Source organism: Pollachius pollachius (assembly GCF_949987615.1).
Source record: "Pollachius pollachius genome assembly, chromosome: 2".
NCBI classification, from domain to species: Eukaryota; Metazoa; Chordata; class Actinopteri; order Gadiformes; family Gadidae; genus Pollachius; species Pollachius pollachius.
This window is the reverse complement of record NC_136935.1, coordinates 33,091,785-33,116,289: the sequence shown is the minus strand read 5'-3', so window position 1 is coordinate 33,116,289 and position 24,505 is coordinate 33,091,785. Positions and strand designations below refer to the sequence as shown.

The following is a 24,505-nucleotide window of genomic DNA, read 5'->3' as shown; positions in this document are numbered from 1 at the left end:
ATCTTCTGGGTCAACTAAACTAATGCTATGACACGGTGGTGGTGGTAATGCTTCATTTCAGCAAATGGTTAATTAAGTAGGCGACTGTCCAATTAGGTTAGGTGAAGGTCAAGATGAGGAGATCTTAAGAAGGGGGACAACTATTTTCATAAAGGGGGTTGCATCATCACCTCAGATTAAAACTACATTAACCACACTATTTCAGTAACAACATTAAAAATAGTCGAGCATGCTCAAAATGGGGTTCTGGTTCCTGGCTCCGAAATATTTTAATCCAGCCCCCTCTAGTGGCCTATATTAATAACAGCTTCCTAAAACCATGATGTAATGCTGTATTAAATAGTTACAAGGCAGACTGACTGGCGGACGGGTTGACAGAGACACGGACAGACAGCAAGACACACACACACACACACACACACACACACACACACACACACACACACACACACACACACACACACATACTTGTTCTTTGATGTAATTGTAGATGGATTTGTTCCAAATTGAATACCCTCTATGTAATAACATAAGCTGCAACTTGATGCAGTCCGTTCCAAAGGGCTGCATGTCGCAGCCTAAATAGTAGTTGCATTAAGTGACCCCATCTTCGGCTAATGGCGAACAGCATCACGATGCCCATGGAATAATTCATTCCTTTAAACTCTCCATGGTGCTGAAGTGACCCAGCATGTCGTCACCGTGCTCAAATACGTCCACTCCCTCATCAGGGCAGCGTTGAGTTTAATGACAGCGCACGTTTCACTGATCTTTCCTTTATAACGATGATGTGATTGTCGGTGTTGGAAGTATTTTTGTGTGAGTGCTGTTGGATGTTGTTGGAGAATAGCCTACGTAGCCTTCCGGGATGAAACTGCAACTCCGGGTTTCCAGTAGCAGGCGTCTGCTGCACTCCATGTAGCCGTCGCCAAAACACAGCGAGCTTGGAGCGGTTTACATTCCGGACACTATTCCTAACAATACACCCACATTTGCATCATGGCGTTCCTCAAACAATGGCTATTGATGAGTTTTCTCCTCATGGGTTTTAATCTAGCGGTTAATTCTAAGAGGAATTTCAAATGCCCTTCAGGATGCTCCTGCTCCAAGGATACCATCATCTGCGTTGGCACAACGGCAATGCCTCGAACCATTCCGACTGATATCAATTCTTTGTAAGTATAGCAAACTTTTTATCCTAATATTGATGCGGTGCACCATTTGTTGCATTGGAAAACTGCTGAAATGCAGTCTATTCCATGTGAACAGCATGAGTTATGTATTGTCTCCGGTGTGTTATTTCTCACACACAGGAGCATGGTGAATGGCTCTATTGCTGAACTCACAGAAGGGCTTTTCGCTCTCATGCCATCCCTTCAGCTGCTGTAAGTTGTTACTTTTTAATTGGGTTAGGCAGTATTACAACTTTATAGATGGAAGACATGCCCATTCCGGAAATAAAAAAAACACAAAATGTGACATGTTTGTAGTAGTTTATACCATGTCTGTTGTTGATGACGGTGATTAAAATGCTTCTTCTTCTTCTGCAGACTTCTCAATTCTAATTCTTTGACCACAATAAAAGATGACGCCTTTTCTGGGCTTTCTCGTCTTGAATATTTGTAAGTAAACTACAGTCCATTATCTTGAGGAGAAAATGCAAGTCTGTAAAATCTGTAATGACGGTGCAGTACTTCTGCCTAAGAATGCCATGTATTTGTTTGTTAGATTTATTGAAGGAAACAAGATTGAAACCATCACCAAATATGCCTTAAGAGGTCTACGGGATCTCACCCATTTGTAAGTTTGTGGTCTTCACTTCCATAATGCACTTTTCCTCACTGTGCAGTGAAAAGGCTAACAGTATCAATATAAAAGAACGTATGCTGCTCTGGCCAATCGATTGTTTTGTTTTAGATCCCTGGCCAATAACGGAATGACTTTCTTGCCAAGAGATCTCTTCTTTGACTTGGATTCCCTGCTGGAACTGTGAGTCAGCACTTTTCACTGCAGCAGGAACTCAACCATCAGCATTTGTTATGCCATGCTTTAGGTTACCTACCCTCTCTCTCTCTCTCTCTCTCTCTCTCTCTCTCTCTCTCTCTCTCTCTCTCTCTCTCTCTCTCTCTCTCTCTCTTTCTCTCTCTCTCTCTCTCTCTCTCTCTCTCTCTCTCTCTCTCTCTCTCTATCTCTCTCTCTGTTGCTCCCCACTTAACCATCTCCCTTTTTGCTGATATGAGTGAAATACATAATTAATTATAATAAAGGAAAACACCACTATACTATTCTATACTATAATACCGTAAACCGCAGTATAACATGCTATCCTATATCGCGATGTCGCTCAGGCTATTATTAGAGCAGAGCTTGGTGAGATGTACTAACCCTGAGAGGTCACTGTGCCCCCTCCCCCCAGGGACCTACGGGGGAACTCCTTCCAGTGTAACTGTGAGACCCGGTGGCTGATGGTCTGGCTGAAGAACACCAACGCCACCGCCTCCGACGTCCTCTGCTCCGGCCCCGGGGACATGAAGGGCAAGAAGCTCAATGACCTGCCGCTCCCCCCCGGAGAGTGTATCTCCACAGGTGACCCCGTGGACGCACACACATCCACACGCAATCACGCATCTACACAAGCGTGCACACACACTTAGGTATGCGTAATCTTCTTATTTAGAAATGAAACGTTTCAAGCATATGGATTTAGTATTGACCAAATATGTAGACCAGATTGGAACGATTTATGTGGAAAAGAGAGTTTTATTCTCAAGAAAACTTATTTTTGATAGATTGGCTAATGGAGTAAATTGCTGCAAGACTAAATGTAGAAAGTAAAGGTTAAGATAATGTAAACTACTTTCTCTGTTTTTGCCTTTTTCGTGCATTTCTTAGACTTCATCCGTCACCAGGCTATCCCCATCCAATCGATGTCGGCGGACATCTTCTCCTCTAAAGAGGACATCTATGTTGCCATGGCGGCGCCTTACTCCAACAGCTGTGTGGTCATGGAATGGGACCACATCGAAATGAACTTCAGAAAATTTGATAACATTACAGGTTCTAAAGAAAGCCTAATCATAGCATATTGGCTTACACACAGGGCTATTCCTTACTCTGCTAACTTCATTCTTATAGTAAATTCTTACTTTACTATCCTGTCGTGTTCTCCGCAGGGAAATCGGTGGTGGGCTGCAAGTCGGTGGTGATCGAGGACCACGTGCTGATCCTGGTCACACAGCTCTTCGGCGGCTCCCACATCTACAAGTTCGAAGCCGGGCAGAACAAGTTCACCATGTTCCAGACCATCGAGGTGTTCAACATCTCCAAGCCCAACGACATCGAGGTCTTCCAGATGGACGGCGACTGGTACTTTGTCATCGTGGACAGCTCCAAGGCAGGCATCTCCACGCTGTACAAGTGGATGGACCAGCCCGAGCGCAATGAGACCGGCTTCTTCTCCTACCAGTTCCTCCACGAGTGGTTCCGCGACACTGATGCCGAGTTTGTCCAGCTGGACGGCAAGTCCTACCTCATCATCTCCAGCCGCTCCCAGGCGCCCGTCATCTACGTGTGGAACAAAAGCACCCTGAAGTTCATGCCCCACGGCGAGGTCCCCGTGGTGGACGAGGTGCTGGCGGTGCAGGCGTTCCGCGTGGGCGGCAGCGACACCTACCTGGCCTTGACCTGCTACATCGGGGACTCCAGGGTGCTGAAGTGGAGCAGCAAGCAGTTCACCGAGGTGCAGGCGCTGCCGTCCCGCGGGGCCATGCTGCTCCAGCCCTTCGCCTTCGGGGAACGCCGCTACCTAGCCCTGGGCAGCGACTTCTCCTTCACGCAGATCTTCCTGTGGGACGCCGAGAGCCAGCGCTTCGTGAAGTTCAAGGACATCTACGTGCAATCGCCGCGCTCCTTCACCGTGGTGAACACCGACAGGCGGACCTTCATCTTCTCCTCCAGCTTCAAGGGGAAGTCCATGGTGTTTGAGCACGTCGTCGTAGACTTGAGTCTGTAGGGCGGAGCGGCTTTGGCGGGACGTTGATACTATGATTATGACTGTTTGAACTCCCAGGGGGTCAAAAGAGAGTTGGGAGTTGAAATACTTTTGCTTAATGCGACACAATAACATGCTTTTTTTAGACCAAGGTGAATGTTGAGGCAGGTTTCCTGGGTTATTCTTGCACTTCTATCGAGTATTATTGCAGACTTATAGAGTGAACATACAACTTGAAACTTTGTTTTTAATTGCATTATATGTGACTTGAAAAATCTAAACATGAAATGCATGGGTATTAAAACAAGAGATGATCTCAATAACAAAAATATCCTTTTATGATCACATTTTTGAGATGTATTACAAATATGTGATCCAAAATCTTTTGGAATACTGACGTCCAGGGACGTTTGTAAAACTGGCTCATAACAACATCTATAGCTTTCTACATGCCTAACAACATGCCTTGTGTATAATACATACCAGAATGAAATACTGTGCTTTCCAAACTATATGTGAATAATACCGGCAAATCGTACATGTATTAGCAATAATGCAATAAGAATATGTATGTTACGCTTTTAGAAAAAACTGAGTGCCTAATATTCCTTAATAGCAGAAATGTATGTCTTACTAATCTATTGACTATTACTATGCAATATGTATGTCAAAGTCAGATACAAGATTGAGAACATGATTATGTCGTTTCTTTGTATATTTATAATCCCCAAATGATGAATGTGATCAATGTAACTGGGTGAAATAAACAATAAAACGTTGTAAAAAAAAAAAAATTGTGCCTTAGTGTATGTTACATTTGTATTCCTATTCTATTAACAGGATGCACACTGTAGTTTCTCCCAAAAAATAAAAATCTATTTTGAAACGTCTTTAACTTATAATACATATATATGTATTCATATCTGTTCACAGTGTTTCTTTACACATTTTAATTCAGAATTCGCGACGTGACGTAACGATGGCATAGGCGGAAGTGAGGTAGACCGCTGGAGATCCCTGACGTCCTGAGCGATAAATGCTTTAAGCTGGTAAAAGCGATCTGTAATGTCGTTTTCTGGAAGGTGGCCGCTGCTTTAAGTTTAGACCATCGTAGGGTTAACGAAAAATGGTGGATACAAGCAGACGAAGCGAGAGTGACTGGCAGGGGATGGTGAACGAGGTGAGCTACGACGACTGTAAAGATGCTGCGGCCAGCAGCTGTCATGTTTTTATGATAATTTCACCACCGCGTCAGTGCTGATCGATACTGTCCATTTGAGATTCTACAAGTGATCCCCCCTGTCGACTGCAGTATAGGCGAGTATTTCTTTCTAAAATGATACGACGAGGACACATGCGACGTTAATGCGATTATTTTACAATGATAACGTTTCGATTATTTACCTTTCTTTTCGTTGAACAAATTAGCTGTCAATGCTGAGGAAACGTATTTCATTGAGATCTATTTGCGTGCTAGCACCTTTTTTTCGCTACCAGGCTTAATCCGTGCCCTTCCAATGTCAACGGTGCTGTGTGTACCTATTAGTTTGGTACACAGTGTATCTGGCCTTGATGGCCTACAATAAGCGACCTGCTAAAGTCAATAAAGGGACACATGTCGAAATGCACGCTTTTAGACATTTAGACAACTCAATACAACTTCAGACACTATGAAGCGTCGTTTCCCTGCTTTAATGCCATGATGCACCTTCTATACCATCATCATCATCATCATCACCCATCATCACTGTTTTAAAATACAGTTTGTGGTCTGCAAGCGCAAGTTGGATAGCAAGAAGGAGGCTCTGCTGATCCTGTCCAAGGAGCTGGACACGTGCCAGCAGGAGAGGGACCAGTACAAGCTGATGGCCAATCAGCTCAGAGAGCGGCACCAGGGACTCAAGAAGAAGTACAGAGAACTTATTGTAAGCACATTAGATATTCCAGTTTTGTGACTGGTGTTTTTGCTTTTAAAGTAATGGTAGCAGAGCAGCCTGTCATTGGTTGATTCCCATCCAAGACGTTGTGGGTTTGAACCCCATTGTTCATAGTCCAGCTGTAGTAAACCTTGAGCATACCGCCCTAACCCTTAAATGCTCTTTAAAAGACCATACCGGTAGGGTGATCAAATCCCTCCTTGTTTCTTCTGGCTGCAGTAAAACATCCGTTACTAATATAATTTATAAAAGGAACTATTTTGTACAGATTCAACCGAAGAGCATTTAGCGTGAGCTCGCCTGCCACAAATGTGAAAACAAGCAATATAGCATTTTGTTTGATGGAAAATAATTGTGGCAGACAGGACAGAGTTTGGGAAAACATAACATTGCACCGCAATAGAGTACTTTACAAAATATGAAATCGCTAAGTTGCTGTTGTACGTTTGTACAGGTTAAATGCTCTGAGGCTGAATTGTCAAACCAAAGGGATTTTAACAAATTACCCTGGAAACAGGTGTTTTAGTGAACCCACAAGAGATAATTTTATCACCCAGACCAGTGGCCCTTCAATGTGTTATTGTAGGATAGTTTCGATCAAAGAATCTGAAACATGAGTAGTCAATATTAATCTATATAGGGATAATTAAAGATCCTGTTTAGAACTTTTAACAGACGGTTTTTCTGTATATTTTCCGTTTGAATAGGATGGCGATTTGCCTCCAGAAAAAAGAAATCAGGTATTTAGAGTTCTTTGTTTGATTAATGCAGAAGGGATAAACGTTGACGCTATGATCCAGCTTCAAACTGTTCTGAAAGGCTGACTGTGTTTTTCCCACTCCAGGTCAACTTGTCACAACTGCTGAGGGACTCCAAAGAAAGCAACAAGCAGCTGTCGGAGGAAGTGAAGGAAGTGACGCAGCGTTTAGCGGAGGCCAAAGGGGACAACAAGGTATGCTTCTGGTCTTACTTCTACCGCTGCATTGTTCAGTACTCAATCCTGTTTGGATCGAGTACTTTGGATCAATATCCAAGGGTGGGCAATCATTTTCAATAACATTCAACAAACAATCAATGCGCTACAACTCAAAAAAAATACACTCAAGCCTTGTGGAACGGTAGATAAAAAACAATGCAAATATACATGGGATCAATATATCAAATCATTGTTGGTAACTTTGGTATTAGGGGAGTAAATCACTCTGTGCATCTTTGTATAAGCAAACTATTGGTAGGCAAACTTGGTCACATCACCAAACCCGACTTTGATTACTTTCCAATAACAGGGGCTCCATTCATGGTGGATTTCTTGTGGTGTAGTACTCACAACACACTGGTTGTATGTTTTACCAACGGACCTGCTGTCATTCTGTGTTTTGTGTGGTTTTTTTTTCTAAATGGACAGGGAAAGTTATTGCATTTTGCTGTTTTAGGGATAGTTACTACCTAGTAAGGGAAGTGAGGTGTAACAAAGAATAAAGAAAGACTCTATAAATGTTAATTATATTCGACAGATGGTCTGTTAGAATCAGAAAGTCAAGAACTGAATTTGGCCACTCTAGAAAAGGATAGGGAGAGTTATGCTGAATAACAGGAAATAGTTATAACAACTATACACTCATACAGCTCATAGCTCATATTTTATAAACATGTTTCTTGAAAATAACAAAATCTTTTTATGGTATAGACGGCTTTAAAGACATAAAGTCTTGCTTTCTTTTTATATATTTGCGCTCCACCGTGCTCCATCACTTTAGACCGAAGTTGTCATTGTGAACTGAAAGATGTTACTCAGCCCGTGGGTGTCTCTGTGCAGCTCCTTCGGATGACCATCACCAGACAGAGGCTGGGGGACGAGGAGGTGGGGGCCAGACACTTCCCCGCCCACGAAAGGGAGGACCTGGTCAAGCAGCTGGAGCGAGCCAGGGAGCAGGTAGGAGACAGGGGACGCAGGGCCTGGGCTGAGGCTCTAAACTCTGGTACTCTGAGTCGACTTTGTGGGTCGGTCCGTCACTTATAGTGTCGTTATTGTAAGGCCTTTATTTATGAATATACCCGAGACTGCATTCGTAGTCTCATTGATAACTGGTCCTGGTTATTACTGGGTGTATATTTAATAAATCATTAATAACCAATTAACCTAATGGTTGATAGCGAAATGTATTGATTATAAATGTGAATACTGAACAAATTTAGTGTTATAAATTGCAGATATTTACTCCTGCTATCTCTAAAGTTTCCAATTCAGATCCTTTAGTTACATACGTTAGAGTTACATAAGTACTCTTACATATTCATAATAATAATAGTAATAATAAATGTTATATAGCACCTTTTATTGTCGGGGACGAACCTAAGGTGCTTAACGCATTAAAACAATAAATTGTGTGTGTGTGTGTGTGTGTGTGTGTGTGTGTGTGTGTGTGTGTGTGTGTGTGTGTGTGTGTGTGTGTGTGTGTGTGTGTGTGTGTGTGTGGCAGAACGAGCTGCTGGAGCACAGCGTGAGGTCTCTGACGGACGAACTGCAGGACATCAGCTCTGAGCGCAGCGTGTTCCAGGAGAAGGCCCACCGCCTCAACCTGGAGATGAACCAGATCCTGGGCAATGACCACATCCGCCTGCTGGACGTGGACGCCCTCTGCATGGAGAACCGGTGGGTCAGGGGTCTCCTTTTGAAGGACACCTATTCACAAAAATCTCCTATTTGGCTGATGTGCACATTTGCACATCAGTCTGGTGTCAGCTGGGCTGCTTTGATTTCCAAATATGGCCGCCGCCTTGTGTTGTTGAAAATACTCCAGCCAATCAGAGTAACAGTGCTGCTCTCTTCGCTCTCGCAGAAACTGGTTAGATATAAAGCAAAGTCATGTTTTTAATCTGAGATAAAGGCTTCTCTGCGTGCTTTTGTTAATCTTTGAACATCGATAGGCAATCTATTTCAGAAAAACTGATTTGATATCTTAACTTTCCACAGGCGCAGACATTTTCTTTCTTTTTCTGAAGACTATTGAATCTCCTTGCTCATGTAGTATTTTTTTGGAAAAAGATTTCACCCACCAGAAAAACAAATCAGAAATTGACTTAACCCTCTAAAAATATATCCACGAGTGACATCACACGTGGTATAGTAAGTACGGTATATTCAGGTGAAAGCTACATTGAGAAGCATTCTTGAGCAAGATGCCTATCCTGTTGGCCAACCAACTAACAATGTAACCTACTGCTGTCTCCCAGGTATTTACATGAACGCTTTGGCCATCTCCAAGAGGAGGTCAACATCCTCAAGTCTAATTTAATGAAGTACAAGGTGAGTAGATATCAACTGACAGGTTTGATGAATGGCATATGAAATGAACCGCAAACAGAAAAGGCACTCATGACTAATAAACAATCCCTCCATTTCAGAACGCGCTGGAGAGCAGAAAGAACTGCAAGTTTAGCGGTAAACCCAACAGCACGGCACTCACGGGCGTGCTGTCTGCCAAACAAGGTGAAGCCAACAAAGTTCACATCTTTGTACTCTATGGTTGATGAACAGCTTTATAGAAAATATGCATTCCATGCAAGGATTCAAATTCTCATGAAGAAAATATGGGTTTTGGTCTAAATACCTTACTTTATCCAAAGCAATGAACCTTGTTTTGTTATATTGGATTTACAACTCGGCAAATTGAGGATATCCAGATATGTATTGTATTATGTATTTGTTTGTATATTTAAAAGCAGATGCTTTTATCCAAAGCAACATTTGGATAAAAGCATTTTTAGATGCATGTAGGGGTTAGGCATCTTGCACAACGATGCCGACAGTGCATAGTATAGGCATCGTAAGAACTGCATAGACCGTGGCTATTGGGTAATCAAACCCAGGGCCTTTTGGCTGGAAGTCTAGCCAACACCCTAGCTGCTACATTGTCCTTCCCTCTACATATTTCTACTAAGGATTCCCCTTCTGTTCATTGTGATTTGTGGGTTAACGTGCGGGTTGGTTTCCGTGTGTACAGTCCAGGAGCTGTTGCTGTCTGAGGAGAACGGCTGCAGTCTCCCGCTGACTCACCAGTCCATCTCGGACCTCAAGTCTCTGGCCACGGCCCTGCTGGAGACCATCCACGAGAAGAACATGGTGATCCAGCACCAGCGCCAGACCAACAAGTACAGCAACGCATCACCATCCTATTAGTTAGTAGTTAAAGTTCAAATACAAAACATTACCTAACAGCCATAACAAGTGTTTAAGCAGGCCCGAACAGAGGAAAGAGAAAAAGATGTAACAATGTCGGTTGATGCACGCCGCGCTCCACCTAGGTGGCTTTTATTGGCTTCCTCCAGACCAAGGCTGCCGGGTGGTGATTGGGGTGGGAAGCGGTTTATTGAGATTGGGGTTAGTATAGTGGTTGAGTATAGTGAGGCAGAGCGGGAGGTGTAACGTGCTGCCATGTCAGAGATGAGAGTGTGTGCGGTGGTGGCTGGTTAACCTGTTGAACCACATTGATTTCTTAAAGGACAACATGTGGAAGCCTCACCCAGCGCCGAGTCCAATCAGTCTGACTTGGGACAGGTGAGGCTGCCTCAACCAGCCATCATCCACACACACACACTCCAAAGATGTGTCTTCACATTTAGTGTTTGTAAGTGTTATGGAATTATTTTTTGATGTGAAATCACCCACGAGAGCAAAGCAAAGGTCCTGTTTGTGTTTTACAAAGTCCTTTCCCACCCACGTGTTCAGAATCCTGGGAAACCGCGTGGCAGCGCTGGAGAAGAAGTTAAAAACCCTGGAAGTGTCTGGACTGTGGAGCCTGCCAGGTAGACACACTGACACCCTGACCGAGCCATGAAGAGCACAGCAAACATTGTACTTTATCCAGCATGCTCAAAGAGAATGGCAGACGTCCACTCGCATAGAAAACCCAAAGTAGATTCTGTTAGCCTCTACAGAAAGTAACGGCTTATATCTTCTTCCATTGCGTCATAAACACAGATTGGCCTGTCTTTTAAATCGGTTTAGTTGAGTGAAGTAGTAACTAGTTAGTTGGTTAATTTCACCCATTTTGGGGATAACTCATTCTTGGGCTTCCTAGAGAGAATATCTAGTACACGCACACTCACATATCAATCTCCCTTGCGACACATTGCATTGCGGTCTCTATTTTTCAATCGCAACTGCCAATCTTTCCAATGGCTCAATAATCTGAGAGAAATTGAATCTGTTCTTCCTTTCATCTTCTCTTTTTCCTCACTCTTCCTGCTGCTTGGAGGCCTGACCTATAATGTTTCCCTGGGATTATGCGGAAGTACGTCTATTGTGGTTGATCCAACCTTTAACTCTATGTCACTACCTTTTTTTTTTCTCCATCTCCAAAATTTCTCCAATGCCTGCTGAAAAAACTCAAATCTGAAATCTTAAACTGAATTCAATTGTTATGTAATTCTCATCATCTTCATGGCGCCCATTCTTGCATGGCAGTGGCGGTATTGCAGTGTTTTAGTGAAATACGTTTTGTGGGTGTTCTTGGTACAGAGGGAAGAGGGAGCACCACTCCAGACGGCCCCCCACAGACAGTAGTAGTCCTGCCACGCCAACACAGCCCGGACGGTAAGCATTCTGAAATTCGCTGATTAGCTCCCTCTAGGTCACATGGGCTGTGCTGCAACTAACTCCAATGGCGGATCTAAGCAGCAGCAGATGGCTTTGACGTACTGGGTTTCTCTGTCATATAAATAGGTGAGGCTGTGTGGCCCAGGATGCCCAACGGAACCTGAAGACAGCATTACCTTGTATTAAGTCAGGTTGTCTGTTTCACTAATGGTTCACTCAGACACAGTGTTTGTGTTTGGCTGAGCTTTGTGAGTTCACTGGGCAGCACTTAAATTCTAGAGAGAGGAAACGAGTGTGGTATGTGGTGTAGTGTGGGCTTTCTTTGATACAGAGGATGAGGCTATAGAGCCTAATCCCAAACTAGGATCTAGAATCAACGTAGCGGGTTCCATCTTTAGAGATATTTCTAATTGATTCTAAAGAGCACAGGGCCCCGTAAACTGAGTTTGGATTGTTGGACATTTAGTCTGGGAGATTGATGGGCCTCACAACGCTCAGCATTATTTGATAGCATGTCGATATCTGAGAACTTTTTCTACCTGGCTGGACGGCGCTGCCTCATAATGGGGCTTTTGTCAGCCTGCCTGAAACAAAAAAAAAGGTCAAAGTGTCGTTTTACATTCCCAGGCGAGGGCAAGTCAGCCCTGACGCAGCAGAACACCCCCATCCACGAGGACCAATCAACATCCGGCTTGAGCGATCCTGACCAATCGCAAAGAGCCCCACCGTCGCCATCACCCGACTCCACGGAGACCCCTGGGCCCGGGACGGAGCGCCCGGCCGGCAGCGGAGCGACGGCCGGAACCCCCGACTCCAAAGAGGGTCCGAACGACCAAGACGACGGCGAGAACGCCAACCACCAGCAGCTGTCATGTGACCCCACAGAGTCTGTGGCTTCACCTGGTCACCATGGAAACGACTCCCCCATCGTACAGGAGGCAGGTTCCGGGTCTTCGGAGGAACTGCCCGAGAACCCCGGTTCCCCCCAGAAGGAGGAGAAACAGTCCTAAGCCATCTGGTCCTAGATGCAGTGTTACCTGGAGCCTGGGGGACGAGGCTCAGGAGATAAATATGAATGAAGAAAGGCCCCATAAAGTAGGGCCCCCGCGGTTCTGGAGTCATGGTCAGATGTTGATGCATATTGACATGGATATTTGTATACCTTTTTTCCACCCAAGCGGAGAATGTGTCCCGTCGGCAGAATGTGTGTGTTGTGTCAAAAATGTGTTTTCAATGTCAATCAGCAGCAAACTCCGATGCAGACCAAACTATATTACACAGTGTGTGAATATCTGTAAATAAACCACCAAATGGACGAAATATTAATATATTTATCATTTAGTCATTTAAAATGTTGAATATACATGTAGTCCAGGCCACATAATGCACTTTATTATGTTAATAAAATACCTTGATAACTGAGTCGTATACGGTCTGTATTCAGATGTCATCATTGGTACATCAAATTATGAATTTTACACCAAATTAAGCAATCAATGGTTCAGCAAATGCTGTCAAAAATGTTAGCCCAAATTATGCAATCAATGGTACATGATATGATGGCATCCGTGGTACATCAAAATATGTTTTTAACGGGTCATCAAATGATGTCATCCATGGTACACTTAAATATGCCATCGGTTCGTCAAACGATGTAACCAATGGTATATCTTTATGTAATCAGTACGCCAATGATCTAATCAATGGTGTCACCAATCATGTCATCAATGGTTCATCAAATGACAAAATCAAAGGTACTTGTTCCAGAGGGCATCTGAAGAGAGCCCTATCACGCAGCACGCCAGCCTGGTACCGGCGTTCCCGTTGAGAAGACTCTCAGCGTTGCCGCCGTTGCCCATGTCATCCGCCTTCAGGTGCAGCACCACGCCCCTGCCGATGACCGACTGAGGTCCAAACAGGGTGGCCTTGACGTATTCCTTCAATTCCATGATCTTTCCGTCTTCGACAGCAAAGTTACCGAAGTCCCCTGGGTGGCCGGGGTGGGACACCCCGTCCGGGTTGTAGTGGGGACCGGTGGAGGCGCATCCAGCGTTGATGTCTCCAAACTGATGGACGTGAATGGCTCTGGGGTTCGAAGGGCCCATCGGAAAGCCGCGGATGATAAAGTGAACGTTCAAGGTTCCGTCCGGATACTCCTGCTTAAAGAGCACGTGGCCGTAGACCCGATCGAGGTTAGCGGCGAGCCCGCTGCTCGGCTTCATTCTGCACGCTGCGTACAGGGTGTTGTTGAATTGGAGGACCTCTGGCAGAACACCAGCGTCCTCGCAATCCTGACCCCTGGCTTCTGCCAAGGAGACCAACAGGCTGATGCACAGAGCGGGCCACTTTGACCTGGAATACAAACAAAACCACGATCAGTCCTCCTTTCGAGGTTTTCACAACAGGGTTATAACGTGTATGTGTTATAATGCAGCAATGCCTGTTTCACCACTAAATACCAGGGCCGCTGGACTGCGGGTATAAGCTACACAGTTGTGGGGTGGCCCACGGCAGAGGGGGGCCCATGGGAATAAAAAAAAAATATATATAATTACGTCTGTAGAAAATATAATTACCCCTCCCCCCCCCCTCAACAATTGTTCTCTCCCCCGGGTCAACAATTGTTCCCCCCCCCCAACAATTCTGCCCAGGGGGCTGGTAGGGGGATTTCGGGGGGGGGGGGGGGGCATCAGCACCTCTTGTATCAGAGCCCAGAATTTAGTGCTACGGCCCTGCTAAATACCAACACATCTGAATGAAACAATTCAATCGATAATCGACCACAACAACGAAATCAAACAAAATAATATGCTCGCATCCTGAAAGAAAATTAAAATAACATGTAAAACTCGTTCTTTCATCTTCGTCTTTTTATGTTGTAGCCTACTTATATGGACGCGTTTTGGATAAAATAAAATAAAATGAAGCAATCGTTTAGTTTTTACTTTGTTAATAGTTAACAAGGCCACCATGTTCTGGAAGAAAAGCCACTTAATAAACTGTAGCACACTGCCCAGCCTATAATCCATCATTACACAACTATAAACATTTCATAAGAAGAGATGTGGATAGGTTAGTGGTTTTCTTTTGAAAAAGTCATCAAATAATGCGATTGGCAAAGGGCGATTTAGTCGAGGTAGACCTACCTGTTTTGAAACATGATTAAAAAGCGTGAAAACAAAAGTTTGATCGGAGTGTGCCCGTTGTGTGTCTGAAGTTAGACTGTCCGTCATGGGTCCATCGATCCTTCTTGTTCAATCCAGTCGGTGGGCGTGGCCAGGGGCGCTCCTAGTTTTGAGGACATTCGGAGCTTGCCAGGACTTCTGAAGGGGGGTTGTACCGACCCCTTCGGAATGTTTTATAATGAAAAACATATATAATACGCTTTTTTTATGCAATTGGGCACCTTATCTTACTCAATGTACAGGTCTTTATCTTTGAAAATACAAATAACCAAGGAATTACTTCTTTAGACAGGTGTACTCTGCCTGTTTGCCATTGTGAATTAGCCATGCAATGCTTAACAATGAATAAAATGTAACTTCGTAACAATCTATACATTTCTGTTGAATTATAGTGACCGCCTTCGGAATGAATACGTTTCCCGAGGGTTTGCACTGAATGATATAATAATTGATTGCATTTACATTTATACATCCCTTTAGGTACCCAAATTGTGCGTGCGCGCGTGTGTGCGTGTGTGTGTGTGTGTGTGTGTGTGTGTGTGTGTGTGTGTGTGTGTGTGTGCAAGGTTTGATCTACACCTCATCCACCTTAGTTCATTTGAGACTTGGTCTCATCTGGTTTACAAATCATTATAATTGTTTGTATTGTTAGTAAAGTCGCAATACAAACAACACGAGATTACGAGAGTAATAGACATAAAAAAAATCATGGTTATAATATCCTTTAGAGCTACTAATTTAGAGACCAATACCTGAAAAATAGAATAAATAAGTAAGAACATTCAGTATTAAATTAACAAAGATCCATTTTTTTAATTCCTGTTATCTACAATGAAGATACTGTGGGTTGGGAAAATAAAGAAAATAGAAGATGAAAAAGGCATGGGAGTCTGTGTGCGAGCCTCTCTTCTTGTGTCTGTTAGGACTACTGGGTTAAAGGGTAATTCCGGTGTAAAATGGATTTGGGATATGTTTTGTATGATAACGAGTTGAAACGTTCGTTTTGGAGCACAAAACCCGCATATAGACGCTTTCTTCACTTGGCTGTTTTTAGCCGATTCTATCAAAACGCTATAACCTTGGAACGATGGGGGCACTAGTTATGGTAAAAACTAAATCGCTATTTTAAACCACTTAAAAGGCTAAAAGTACCCCGACACTTATTTGGTAGCATAATAAGGGTCTTAACATATAAAACGAGGCATTGAGAACTTTGTAAGTGTACAGATTGTTTATTAAAAATGTCATTTTATACACACAATACCATCAGTAGATCACCCGTCGACGCCATTTTGTTTTTAAGACTCGATAAGTAGATTGGCAAACACAGAGTTTGCGTGTTGCTGACGAATGTCACAATCTCTGTGTTCGTCAATCTACCTATCGAGTCTTAAAAACAAAATGGCGTTGACGGGTGATCTACTGATGGTATTGTGTGTATAAAATGTCCTTTTTAATAAACAATATGTACACTTACAAAGTTCTCAATGCCTCGTTTTATATCATTATCATACAAAGCATATCCCAAATCCATTTTACACCGGAATTACCCTTTAACGGAGGTAAGCCCTATAGTCAGAAGGCTGGACTACACCAGAGGGGACTGAAATCAGACTTCAGATGAAAAATGAGGGTAAAAAAACGAGATAGTCTTTAATATAATTGATTTCTATTATAATAACAATTATGTCTGACAATTACTAACTTATGCTAACATTTCTCAGTCATGATGATGAACTGCAACACTCATATGAAAATTATAAGAGTAATACAAAGAGAAATGTTGATAAATGATATTAATTAGGCTAAAATGTAATATGATTGGTCAGGTATAATACCTTTGTTTTGCACATGAGCCTGTATAAATGCTAATACACAACCAGAGGGGAATTTATATCAGCCATGCAAAATTATAATGTTCCTGTATTTGAGTAAAGAATGTGTTGCTAATTTTTGGTCGGTTAAGGGAAGTGTTGGATTTAACAGGCATGTTGACCTTTCGCTGGTAAAATCCTCAGGGTGTATACTGCTGAACCGCCTAGAACAAAAACACAGACTTTCCACGAGAAAATAGAAATTACCTTAACAATAGGTCCAACAGAGGACCACATTCTTGCTTAATTCATGGAACAAACATTGGTGAAGTTTCAGCAGGAGTAAGGGAGCCAAGGGAATAAATGGTACGTTGCCACCGGGCGGTGCGGTTAGGGCCAGTGCGATTAATTCCGGTAGTGTAGGTGAGGTTAGGCGCAGCAGGCCTCGTTCACACTACCTCCGTCCGTCGACGGATCCTATTGACTTTGCATGGGGCGCTCGCAAAATGCATTGTTGGTCTGTCTGTCCTTTTGGCTCCGTGGCCTGCGTCAAAAGTTGCGAAATGTTCAACTTTTCAGGCAGCGACTGATCCATCGGCCAATCCGATTGCATTAAGCAAATATAAGCTAGTACACTGTCCAATGAAATCGTCTTTGTAATACAACCCGGGAAAACACATGGATACATCAAAAAAGCCCCATGCATCCTGAAAAGTTGAACATTTCACAACTTTGTGATGCAGGCCACAGAGCTGAAAGGATTGATGGACCCACAATCCATTTCGGGTGCGTCCCATGCAATGTCAATGAGATCCGTCGACGGACCAAGGTAGTGTGAATGAGCCCTTACGGCTCGCGTTTCCACCGCCGACAGTACCCTTAGGGCGGTGTTTAAGCCGGATGGCGATAGCCGCGGCAGCTATGTGAGCATCGTGACCTCATAGCAGCCCGACATAGTGTAGCCTGCTAACAGATCCAATGAAAAAGAAGAACGCACACATTGAACAAAGAGCATTAATCTAGGACGTCCAAGAAGAGCAGCAAACTTTTGTGCAATATTTACTTCAATAAACTAAGCTTTCGCCGTTGTCCAGAAATACCTTGCGGGTATTGTGTTTGTCATCCCCCTGTCACCCGGAAGTCACGATTCTGTCGACCAATCAATGGACGGCGTGTCATGATCCGCCCCTGGTTTTCCCATTCACCTGCCTGCCACCCTGATCACTCCCAATTAACCCAACCACCTTCACCTGTGTTTCCCCTATATCAGTCCTTTCCTCCCAAACATTCCCTGCCAGATTGTCTCTTGTGTTTTACAGTGCTTTCCCGCGATTCGAATCCTGACCTACCACCTATCCTGCCTGCTCTCTGATCCTCGCCTGTCTGACTATCCTGCCTGCTCCTGATCCTCGCCTGTCTGACTATCCTGCCTGCTCCTGATCCCCGCCTGTCTGACTATTCTGCCGGTTCCTGATCCCAGCCTGTCTGACTATCCTGCCTGCTCATGACCCCCGCCTGTCTGACTATTCTGCCGGTTCCTGATCCCCGCCTGTCCGACTACCCTGCCTGCTCCTGATCCCCGCCTGTCTGACTATCCTGCCTGCCGATCCTGAATCCGAATAAACGATTGACACTGTTCCACGCTCTTCGCCCGTCTGTGCACTTGGGTTCAGCCAAACGCTCACGTTACAGAACAATCTGGCCAACAATGGACCCAGCCCAGATGGACGACCGCATCTCCCGGATGGAGAGCGCGCTACAGCAGATGATGGACGTCACGGCTCAGGGACAGCAAGACCTGATGCGAATCCGCCAGGAATTGGCGAACGTCCAGACCGGCGCCACCGCTTCACCTCCTGTCCCAGCGGCGACCGAGACTCCGGCTCCTCTACTCCGTGAGCCTAGTGTAGGAGTCCCCGAACGCTATGATGGTGATCCTACCACCTGCAACGCCTTCCTGTGCAATTGCACAATTCTCTTCTCCCTTCAGCCACTCACTTTCGCCTCCGAAGAAGCCCGGGTGGCTTACGCCGTAAATCATCTCTCCGGACGGGCGCATCTTTGGGGCACCGCTGAATGGCAGAGAGGTACCTCCGCCTGCCGCTCCTTCCACTCCTTTGCCGAAGAGCTCAGGAGAGTCTTCGGAACCGGTTCTCTGGGAGCCGAGGCTGGGCGGGAGTTGTTAGCCCTGTCCCAGGGACGTCGTTCAGTTTCGGACTACGCCATCGACTTCCGCACCAGGGCCCCCAGTTGTGATTGGAACCCGGCCGCTCTCCGCGATGTCTTCCTACAAGGACTGGCTGGGTACATCAAGGATGAGCTGGTTGCCTACGACCCGCCATCATCACTGGAAGCTCTGATCGAGCTTGCTACCCGCCTCGACCTCCGAATCCAGGCTCGCAGGAGGTAGAGGTGTTCTGAGGTTCCGCCATGCAGCCCTGTTCGCCCATTGTTCCCAGCAACCTCTGCCTTCCTGTCGCAGACCCCAACCGCTTCCCTGAGAATGGGGAGTCTGGAGCCAATGCAGCTGGGTCGCACCCATCTTTCCCCGGAGGAGAAAGAGAGAAGACGGAGGCTGAACCTCTGTCTGTACTGTGGCCTGCCTGGACACATCGCCGATCATTGCCCGGTAAAAGCCAGAGCTCACCAGTAACCAGAGGCATACTGGTGAGCTCCATCTCTGACTCTGCCTCTTCCACGAGACCCACTCTCTCTGGTGAGCTCCTGTTGCCCTCCGGTTCCCATCCCATAACCGCATTTGTCGATTCAGGGGCAGACGAGAGCATCATGGATCGGTCCCTCGCTCTTCGGCTGGGACTCCATCCAGAGAGACTGCCAGTGCCGATCTCCGCCAGAGCCCTGGATGGACACGTGCTGGGGAGGGAACTTCCCGGACAAGTCCTGTGTACATGCTCCTGCCTGGAGGCCACAGGGAGACCATTCAGTTCATGCTCCTGCCCACACCCAACCAGCCGGTCATCTTGGGTCACTCCTGGCTTCGCAGACACAACCCCAACATCGACTGGTCCACCTGCTCCATCCGAGAATGGGGAGTCACCTGTCAGCAATCCTGTCTCAGGATTTCTTCACCGAATCCTGTTGCTCTCGCTCCTGCTCCAGCCTCGGACGTCTCCGGGGTCCCTGCCATTTACCATGACCTCAGAGTGGTCTTCAATAAGGCCAGGGCCACCTCCTTGCCCCCTCACCGTCCCTACGACTGTGCCATAGACCTACTTCCGGGTACTTCACCCCCCAAGGGACGCTTGTACTCGCTCTCTATCCCTGAGCAAGGTGCCATGGTGGACTATGTCCAGAGTTCCCTAGCCACTGGGATCATCCGACCCTCCTCGTCACCGGCTGGGGCCGGGTTCTTCTTCGTGGGCAAGAAGGACAAGTCCCTGAGACCCTGTATCGACTATCGAGGTCTGAACAACATCACTGTGAAGAACCGCTACCCCCTTCCACTACTCTCCTCCGCCTTTGAGCTGCTCCAGGGGGCAACGGTCTTCACCAAACTCGACCTGAGGAACGCCTACCACCTGGTCCGTATCAGAGAGGGAGACGAGTGGAAGACGGCCTTCAACACACCGACGGGGCATTACGAGTACCTCGTGATGCCCTTCGGCTTGACCAATGCCCCGGCAGTCTTTCAAGCGCTAGTGAACGACCTGCTGCGGGACATGATTGACAAGTTTGTCTTTGTTTATCTGGATGATATCCTGATTTTCTCCCGCAATCTCGTGGAACACGTCACCCACGTCCGCTCTGTTCTCCGTCGCCTCCTGGACAACTCCTTGTTCGTCAAAGCGGAGAAGTGCGAGTTCCATGCTCCCTCTGTCACCTTCCTAGGGCATATTATTGCTAAGGACAGTCTTCAGATGGATCCGGCCAAGGTCTCTGCTGTGACATCCTGGGCTACCCCGGAGACACGCAAGCAGCTGCAGCATTTCCTGGGGTTCGCCAACTTTTATCGGCGTTTCATCCGAGGGTTCAGCTCCATCGCCTCCCCCCTCTCGGCCCTCACCTCACCCAAGGTTCCTTTCCGTTGGTCTGACGCTGCTCAAGAGTCCTTCGAAGCCCTCAAGACCCGCTTCACCACCTCTCCCATCCTCCAGATCCCCGACCCCGAACGTCAGTTCATTGTGGAGGTGGAAGCATCTGGTGTGGGAGTAGGGGGGATTCTCTCCCAGCGTTCATCCTCCGACCAGAGGATCCACCCGTGTGCCTTTTTCTCTCGTCGCCTAACCCCCCCGGAGAGAAATTATGATATTGGAGACAGGGAGCTTCTGGCGGTGAAGCTGGCCCTGGAGGAGTGGCGGCACTGGCTAGAGGGAACCATGGTTCCGTTCCTGGTTTGGACTGACCACCGAAACCTGGAGTATATCCGAACCGCCAAGAGACTAAACTCCAGACAGGCCCGCTGGTCATTGTTTTTCGACCGGTTTAACTTCACCCTGTCCTATCGCCCTGGCTCTCGGAACACTAAACCAGATGCCCTTTCTCGACAGTTCCCCGAGTTCCCTGATGAGACGGCTGAATCCTCCACTATTGTCCCGGCCTCCTGCCTTGTCGCTGTTGTCACCTGGGAGATTGAGGAGAAGGTAAGGGCCGCCTCCCTTAATCTGCCAGCCCCCAGTTCCTGTCCCCCTGACCGCCTGTTCGTTCCAGCCTCCCTCCGCTCCGACGTGCTCCAGTGGGGTCAAGCTTCCCGACTCACCTGCCATCCCGGCATCCAGCGGACCCAGGACTTCCTGCGACGGCGCTTCTGGTGGTCGTCGCTGGAGGAGGATATCCGGGGCTTCATCAACGCATGCCCCGTGTGTAACCAGAGTAAGACCTCTCGCCGCCCCCCTGCCGGCTTCCTGCACCCCCTGCCCATTCCCCATCGTCCCTGGTCGCACATCTCTCTGGACTTCGTGACCGGTCTTCCCGCGTCCAAGGGCCACACTGTCGTCCTCACCCTTGTGGATCGGTTTAGTAAGCTGGCCCATTTCATTGCCCTTACTAAACTCCCCTCTGCCAGAGAGACTGCGGACCTGCTCCTCCACCACGTCTTCCGCCTCCATGGGTTACCCACCGATGTCGTCTCTGACCGGGGGCCCCAGTTCACCTCGACCTTCTGGAGGGAATTCTGCAGCCTAGTCGGGGCTACTATCTTCCGGCTTCCATCCCCAGTCAAATGGACAGACCGAGAGGGTTAATCAGGACCTGGAGACCACCCTTCGATGCCTGGTGAACCGTAACCCGGCCTCCTGGTCTGACCAACTGGTATGGGTAGAATATGCGCATAACACCCTCAGCTGTTCATCCACCGGTCTCTCTCCTTTTCAGTGCGCCTACGGGTACTTGCCACCCCTATTCCCCGACCTGGAGAAGGAGTCTTCCTGCCCCTCGGCCCAAGCCCTGATCCGTCGTTGTCGACGCACCTGGACCCGGGCGCGCACTGCTCTCTCCAAGGCTGCAGATCGCCACGCTTCTGCTGCCAACAAGCACCGCACGCCGGCTCCTGCCTACCGACTTGGCCAGAAGGTCTGGCTCTCCACCCGTGACCTACCTCTCAAGGTGGAGAATCGCAAGCTGGCTCCCAAGTTCATTGGACCATTCCCCATAATCCGCGTCATAAACCCTGTGGTGGTACGCCTTCAGCTCCCTCGTTCCATGAGGATCCATCCCACCTTCCATGTCTCCAAGATCAAACCTGTCCAGGAGAGCCCTCTGGCTCCCCCCGTTCCGCCCCCTCCTCCCCCTCAGGTCGTCGACGGGGGTCCGGTGTTCACCGTCCGGCGTCTCCTCCGCTCCCGTGGACGTGGGGTCCAGTATCTGGTGGACTGGGAGGGGTACGGTCCGGAGGAGTGCTCCTGGATCCCAGCTCGCTTCATCATGGATCCCCGTCTTATCTCTGACTTCCACCGATCCCGGCCTGACCAACCTGCCCCGTCCTCCCGCCCGCCCGCTACAGTTCCACTGGCGAGTGGTTCCTCTGACCTGCCGGGGAGAAGGAACTCCGATGTCGCGTCCTCCTCCTCTTCGGAGGACGCAATCTCTGAGGCCTCGGAGGAATTCTAACCCTCCTCCGGGCCCCCTCCACCCTCCCTGTTCGATTTAGGACGTCTGGAGCCGTCCCTTGCCGGGGGGGTACTGTCATGATCCGCCCCTGGTTTTCCCATTCACCTGCCTGCCACCCTGATCACTCCCAATTAACCCAACCACCTTCACCTGTGTTTCCCCTATATCAGTCCTTTCCTCCCAAACATTCCCTGCCAGATTGTCTCTTGTGTTTCACAGTGCTTTCCCGCGATTCGAATCCTGACCTACCACCTATCCTGCCTGCTCCTGATCCTCGCCTGTCTGACTATCCTGCCTGCTCCTGATCCCCGCCTGTCTGACTATTCTGCCGGTTCCTGATCCCCGCCTGTCTGACTATCCTGCCTGCTCCTGACCCCCGCCTGCCTGACTATTCTGCCGGTTCCTGATCCCCGCCTGTCTGACTATCCTGCCTGCCGATCCTGAATCCGAATAAACGATTGACACTGTTCCACGCTCTTCGCCCGTCTGTGCACTTGGGTTCAGCCAAACGCTCACGTTACACGGCGTGTGTAGCTCGAACTTGTTGGCATATTTTCAGAACGCTTGTTACCCCAACGGATTACTGAGAGTACTGAGAGATAGGTACAACTAATCATAGCTAAGTCCGGACCCCGCCCACTTTTGGCGGTGGAAACGCAAACCGTTCTGCACCTGTTCATACCTAACCGAACCGCACCCGGCGTTGGAAAGTACGCCCCTAAACTGGGCATTCTCAATATAGGCGGACATAGTTAGGGTCTCGAGATAGGGAGAATAATCTTCCCTGGAGGGATGTGGTTCCCGGTAAAAGGTTTACGGTGCAGTCATAGGGTCTATGAGAACTGTAACTGTAGCACGACAGGGGAAAAGGAATGGGAATCGTTCTGGGTAGAGGGGATCTGCCAACTCGTCATCACCCCTCCTGTGACTAGCGAGCCCAACCATTTCCTGGACGCTCCGGGAAGGCAAGTCAACGATGGCCTGAGAGTGCACTGTATAAACAGAGCCCTCTATTCATATGACGTTACTTCTTCTCTGGAGAGAGAGATCCAAAGGTTGAAATCCCTTTGATAAAAGATTTGAGACAAATAGCATGTTTTTCTGATAACCAAGTGTGATTACCGATCATTTATCAAGCAGTCCGGAAAAAAACCCCTTGATGATGTTATCAAGAGCAATTTAAGCTTTTGCACATTTATGTGACTAAGTAAGTCCCAAAGGGGGAGTGTGTGGGACAATTTAAGGCCTACCCTTAGAAGGTTTATTCTTATTAGAGACCAGCTCTGCTTTTGCAATACTTTCTTAAAGTTCAAAATAAAAGTCTTCAACTTTAAAATGCGTTGATTTCCTGATATCTTCCTGAAAAGGAATCAGCAAAAAAATGATATGTTCCCAAATTGCAAATTCATCCGGGTGAATGTGTGGGAACGGATGAGAGAGATTATGTGAAATCAAAACCATCTAAACTATGTAAAGGAGTCCGCTATTTCTCCACTAATTTCACCACTGTTAACAATAATCATATTCAAGTGTGCGGAATCTAGCAGTGAGCACCTGATGTTTCTATTGAATTCCAAGCAATGCTGCATGTTGTTTTTAATATATCTATACTTCAAACAAGATAGACAGCTAATCACCCAGGATTTGCAGTTAAAAAATTTACTGAAGAGACAAGAAATGTATAAACTGTGACTAAATAGACATATTTTACATCAAAATGGTAAGAATAGTTAAGAGTAGCTGGTTGCTCATATGAAATATCTCCCTAATAGTTTACTCAACTTTTAAAGCTTCTTACAACCGTACAATGTGATCAACCTAAAGAATATACATACATATATAATGTGCATACAAAAAATATGCACACGTAACCAGACACATAAGTAAATATATGCACATGAATTTAGAAGCAA

General features: G+C 46.8%; 3 protein-coding genes across 3 annotated transcripts; 2 read left to right on the top strand and 1 right to left on the bottom strand.

The window, feature by feature from the left end:
* Positions 1-999: 999 nt before the first annotated feature.
* On the top strand, positions 1,000-4,012 carry LOC307070727 (leucine-rich repeat LGI family member 2-like; the record flags this gene model as incomplete). The annotated part of the gene is made up of 8 exons (XM_079729340.1): positions 1,000-1,175; positions 1,314-1,385; positions 1,551-1,622; positions 1,729-1,800; positions 1,918-1,989; positions 2,417-2,586; positions 2,893-3,057; positions 3,174-4,012. The coding sequence occupies 8 exons, from the start codon at positions 1,000-1,002 to the stop codon at positions 4,010-4,012; spliced, it is 1,638 nt and encodes a 545-aa protein (XP_079585466.1).
* A 1,020-nt stretch (positions 4,013-5,032) lies between these two features.
* Positions 5,033-12,824, top strand: LOC307091955 (coiled-coil domain-containing protein 149-like). Its single transcript, XM_079758804.1, has 12 exons — positions 5,033-5,171; positions 5,755-5,916; positions 6,636-6,668; positions 6,773-6,880; positions 7,745-7,861; positions 8,409-8,581; positions 9,163-9,235; positions 9,334-9,418; positions 9,933-10,080; positions 10,658-10,734; positions 11,450-11,524; positions 12,155-12,824. The coding sequence occupies exons 1-12, from the start codon at positions 5,118-5,120 to the stop codon at positions 12,535-12,537; spliced, it is 1,488 nt and encodes a 495-aa protein (XP_079614930.1). The 5' UTR covers positions 5,033-5,117; the 3' UTR covers positions 12,538-12,824.
* A 140-nt stretch (positions 12,825-12,964) lies between these two features.
* sod3a (superoxide dismutase 3, extracellular a) lies at positions 12,965-14,780 on the bottom strand. The gene is made up of 2 exons (XM_079759037.1): positions 14,674-14,780; positions 12,965-13,879 (listed from the first exon to the last, which is right to left on the bottom strand). The coding sequence occupies exons 1-2, from the start codon at positions 14,685-14,687 to the stop codon at positions 13,276-13,278; spliced, it is 618 nt and encodes a 205-aa protein (XP_079615163.1). The 5' UTR covers positions 14,688-14,780; the 3' UTR covers positions 12,965-13,275.
* Between the last annotated feature and the right edge of the window lie 9,725 nt (positions 14,781-24,505).

Bases quoted from the DNA above. Each gene is read 5' to 3' on its own strand.
- LOC307091955 (XM_079758804.1), top strand. From the start codon at position 5,118: ATGGTGGATACAAGCAGACGAAGCGAGAGTGACTGGCAGGGGATGGTG. The intron at 5,172-5,754 runs GTGAGCTACGAC...TTTAAAATACAG, and splicing joins GGCAGGGGATGGTGAACGAG to TTTGTGGTCTGCAAGCGCAA. The intron at 9,236-9,333 runs GTGAGTAGATAT...CCTCCATTTCAG, and splicing joins CTAATTTAATGAAGTACAAG to AACGCGCTGGAGAGCAGAAA.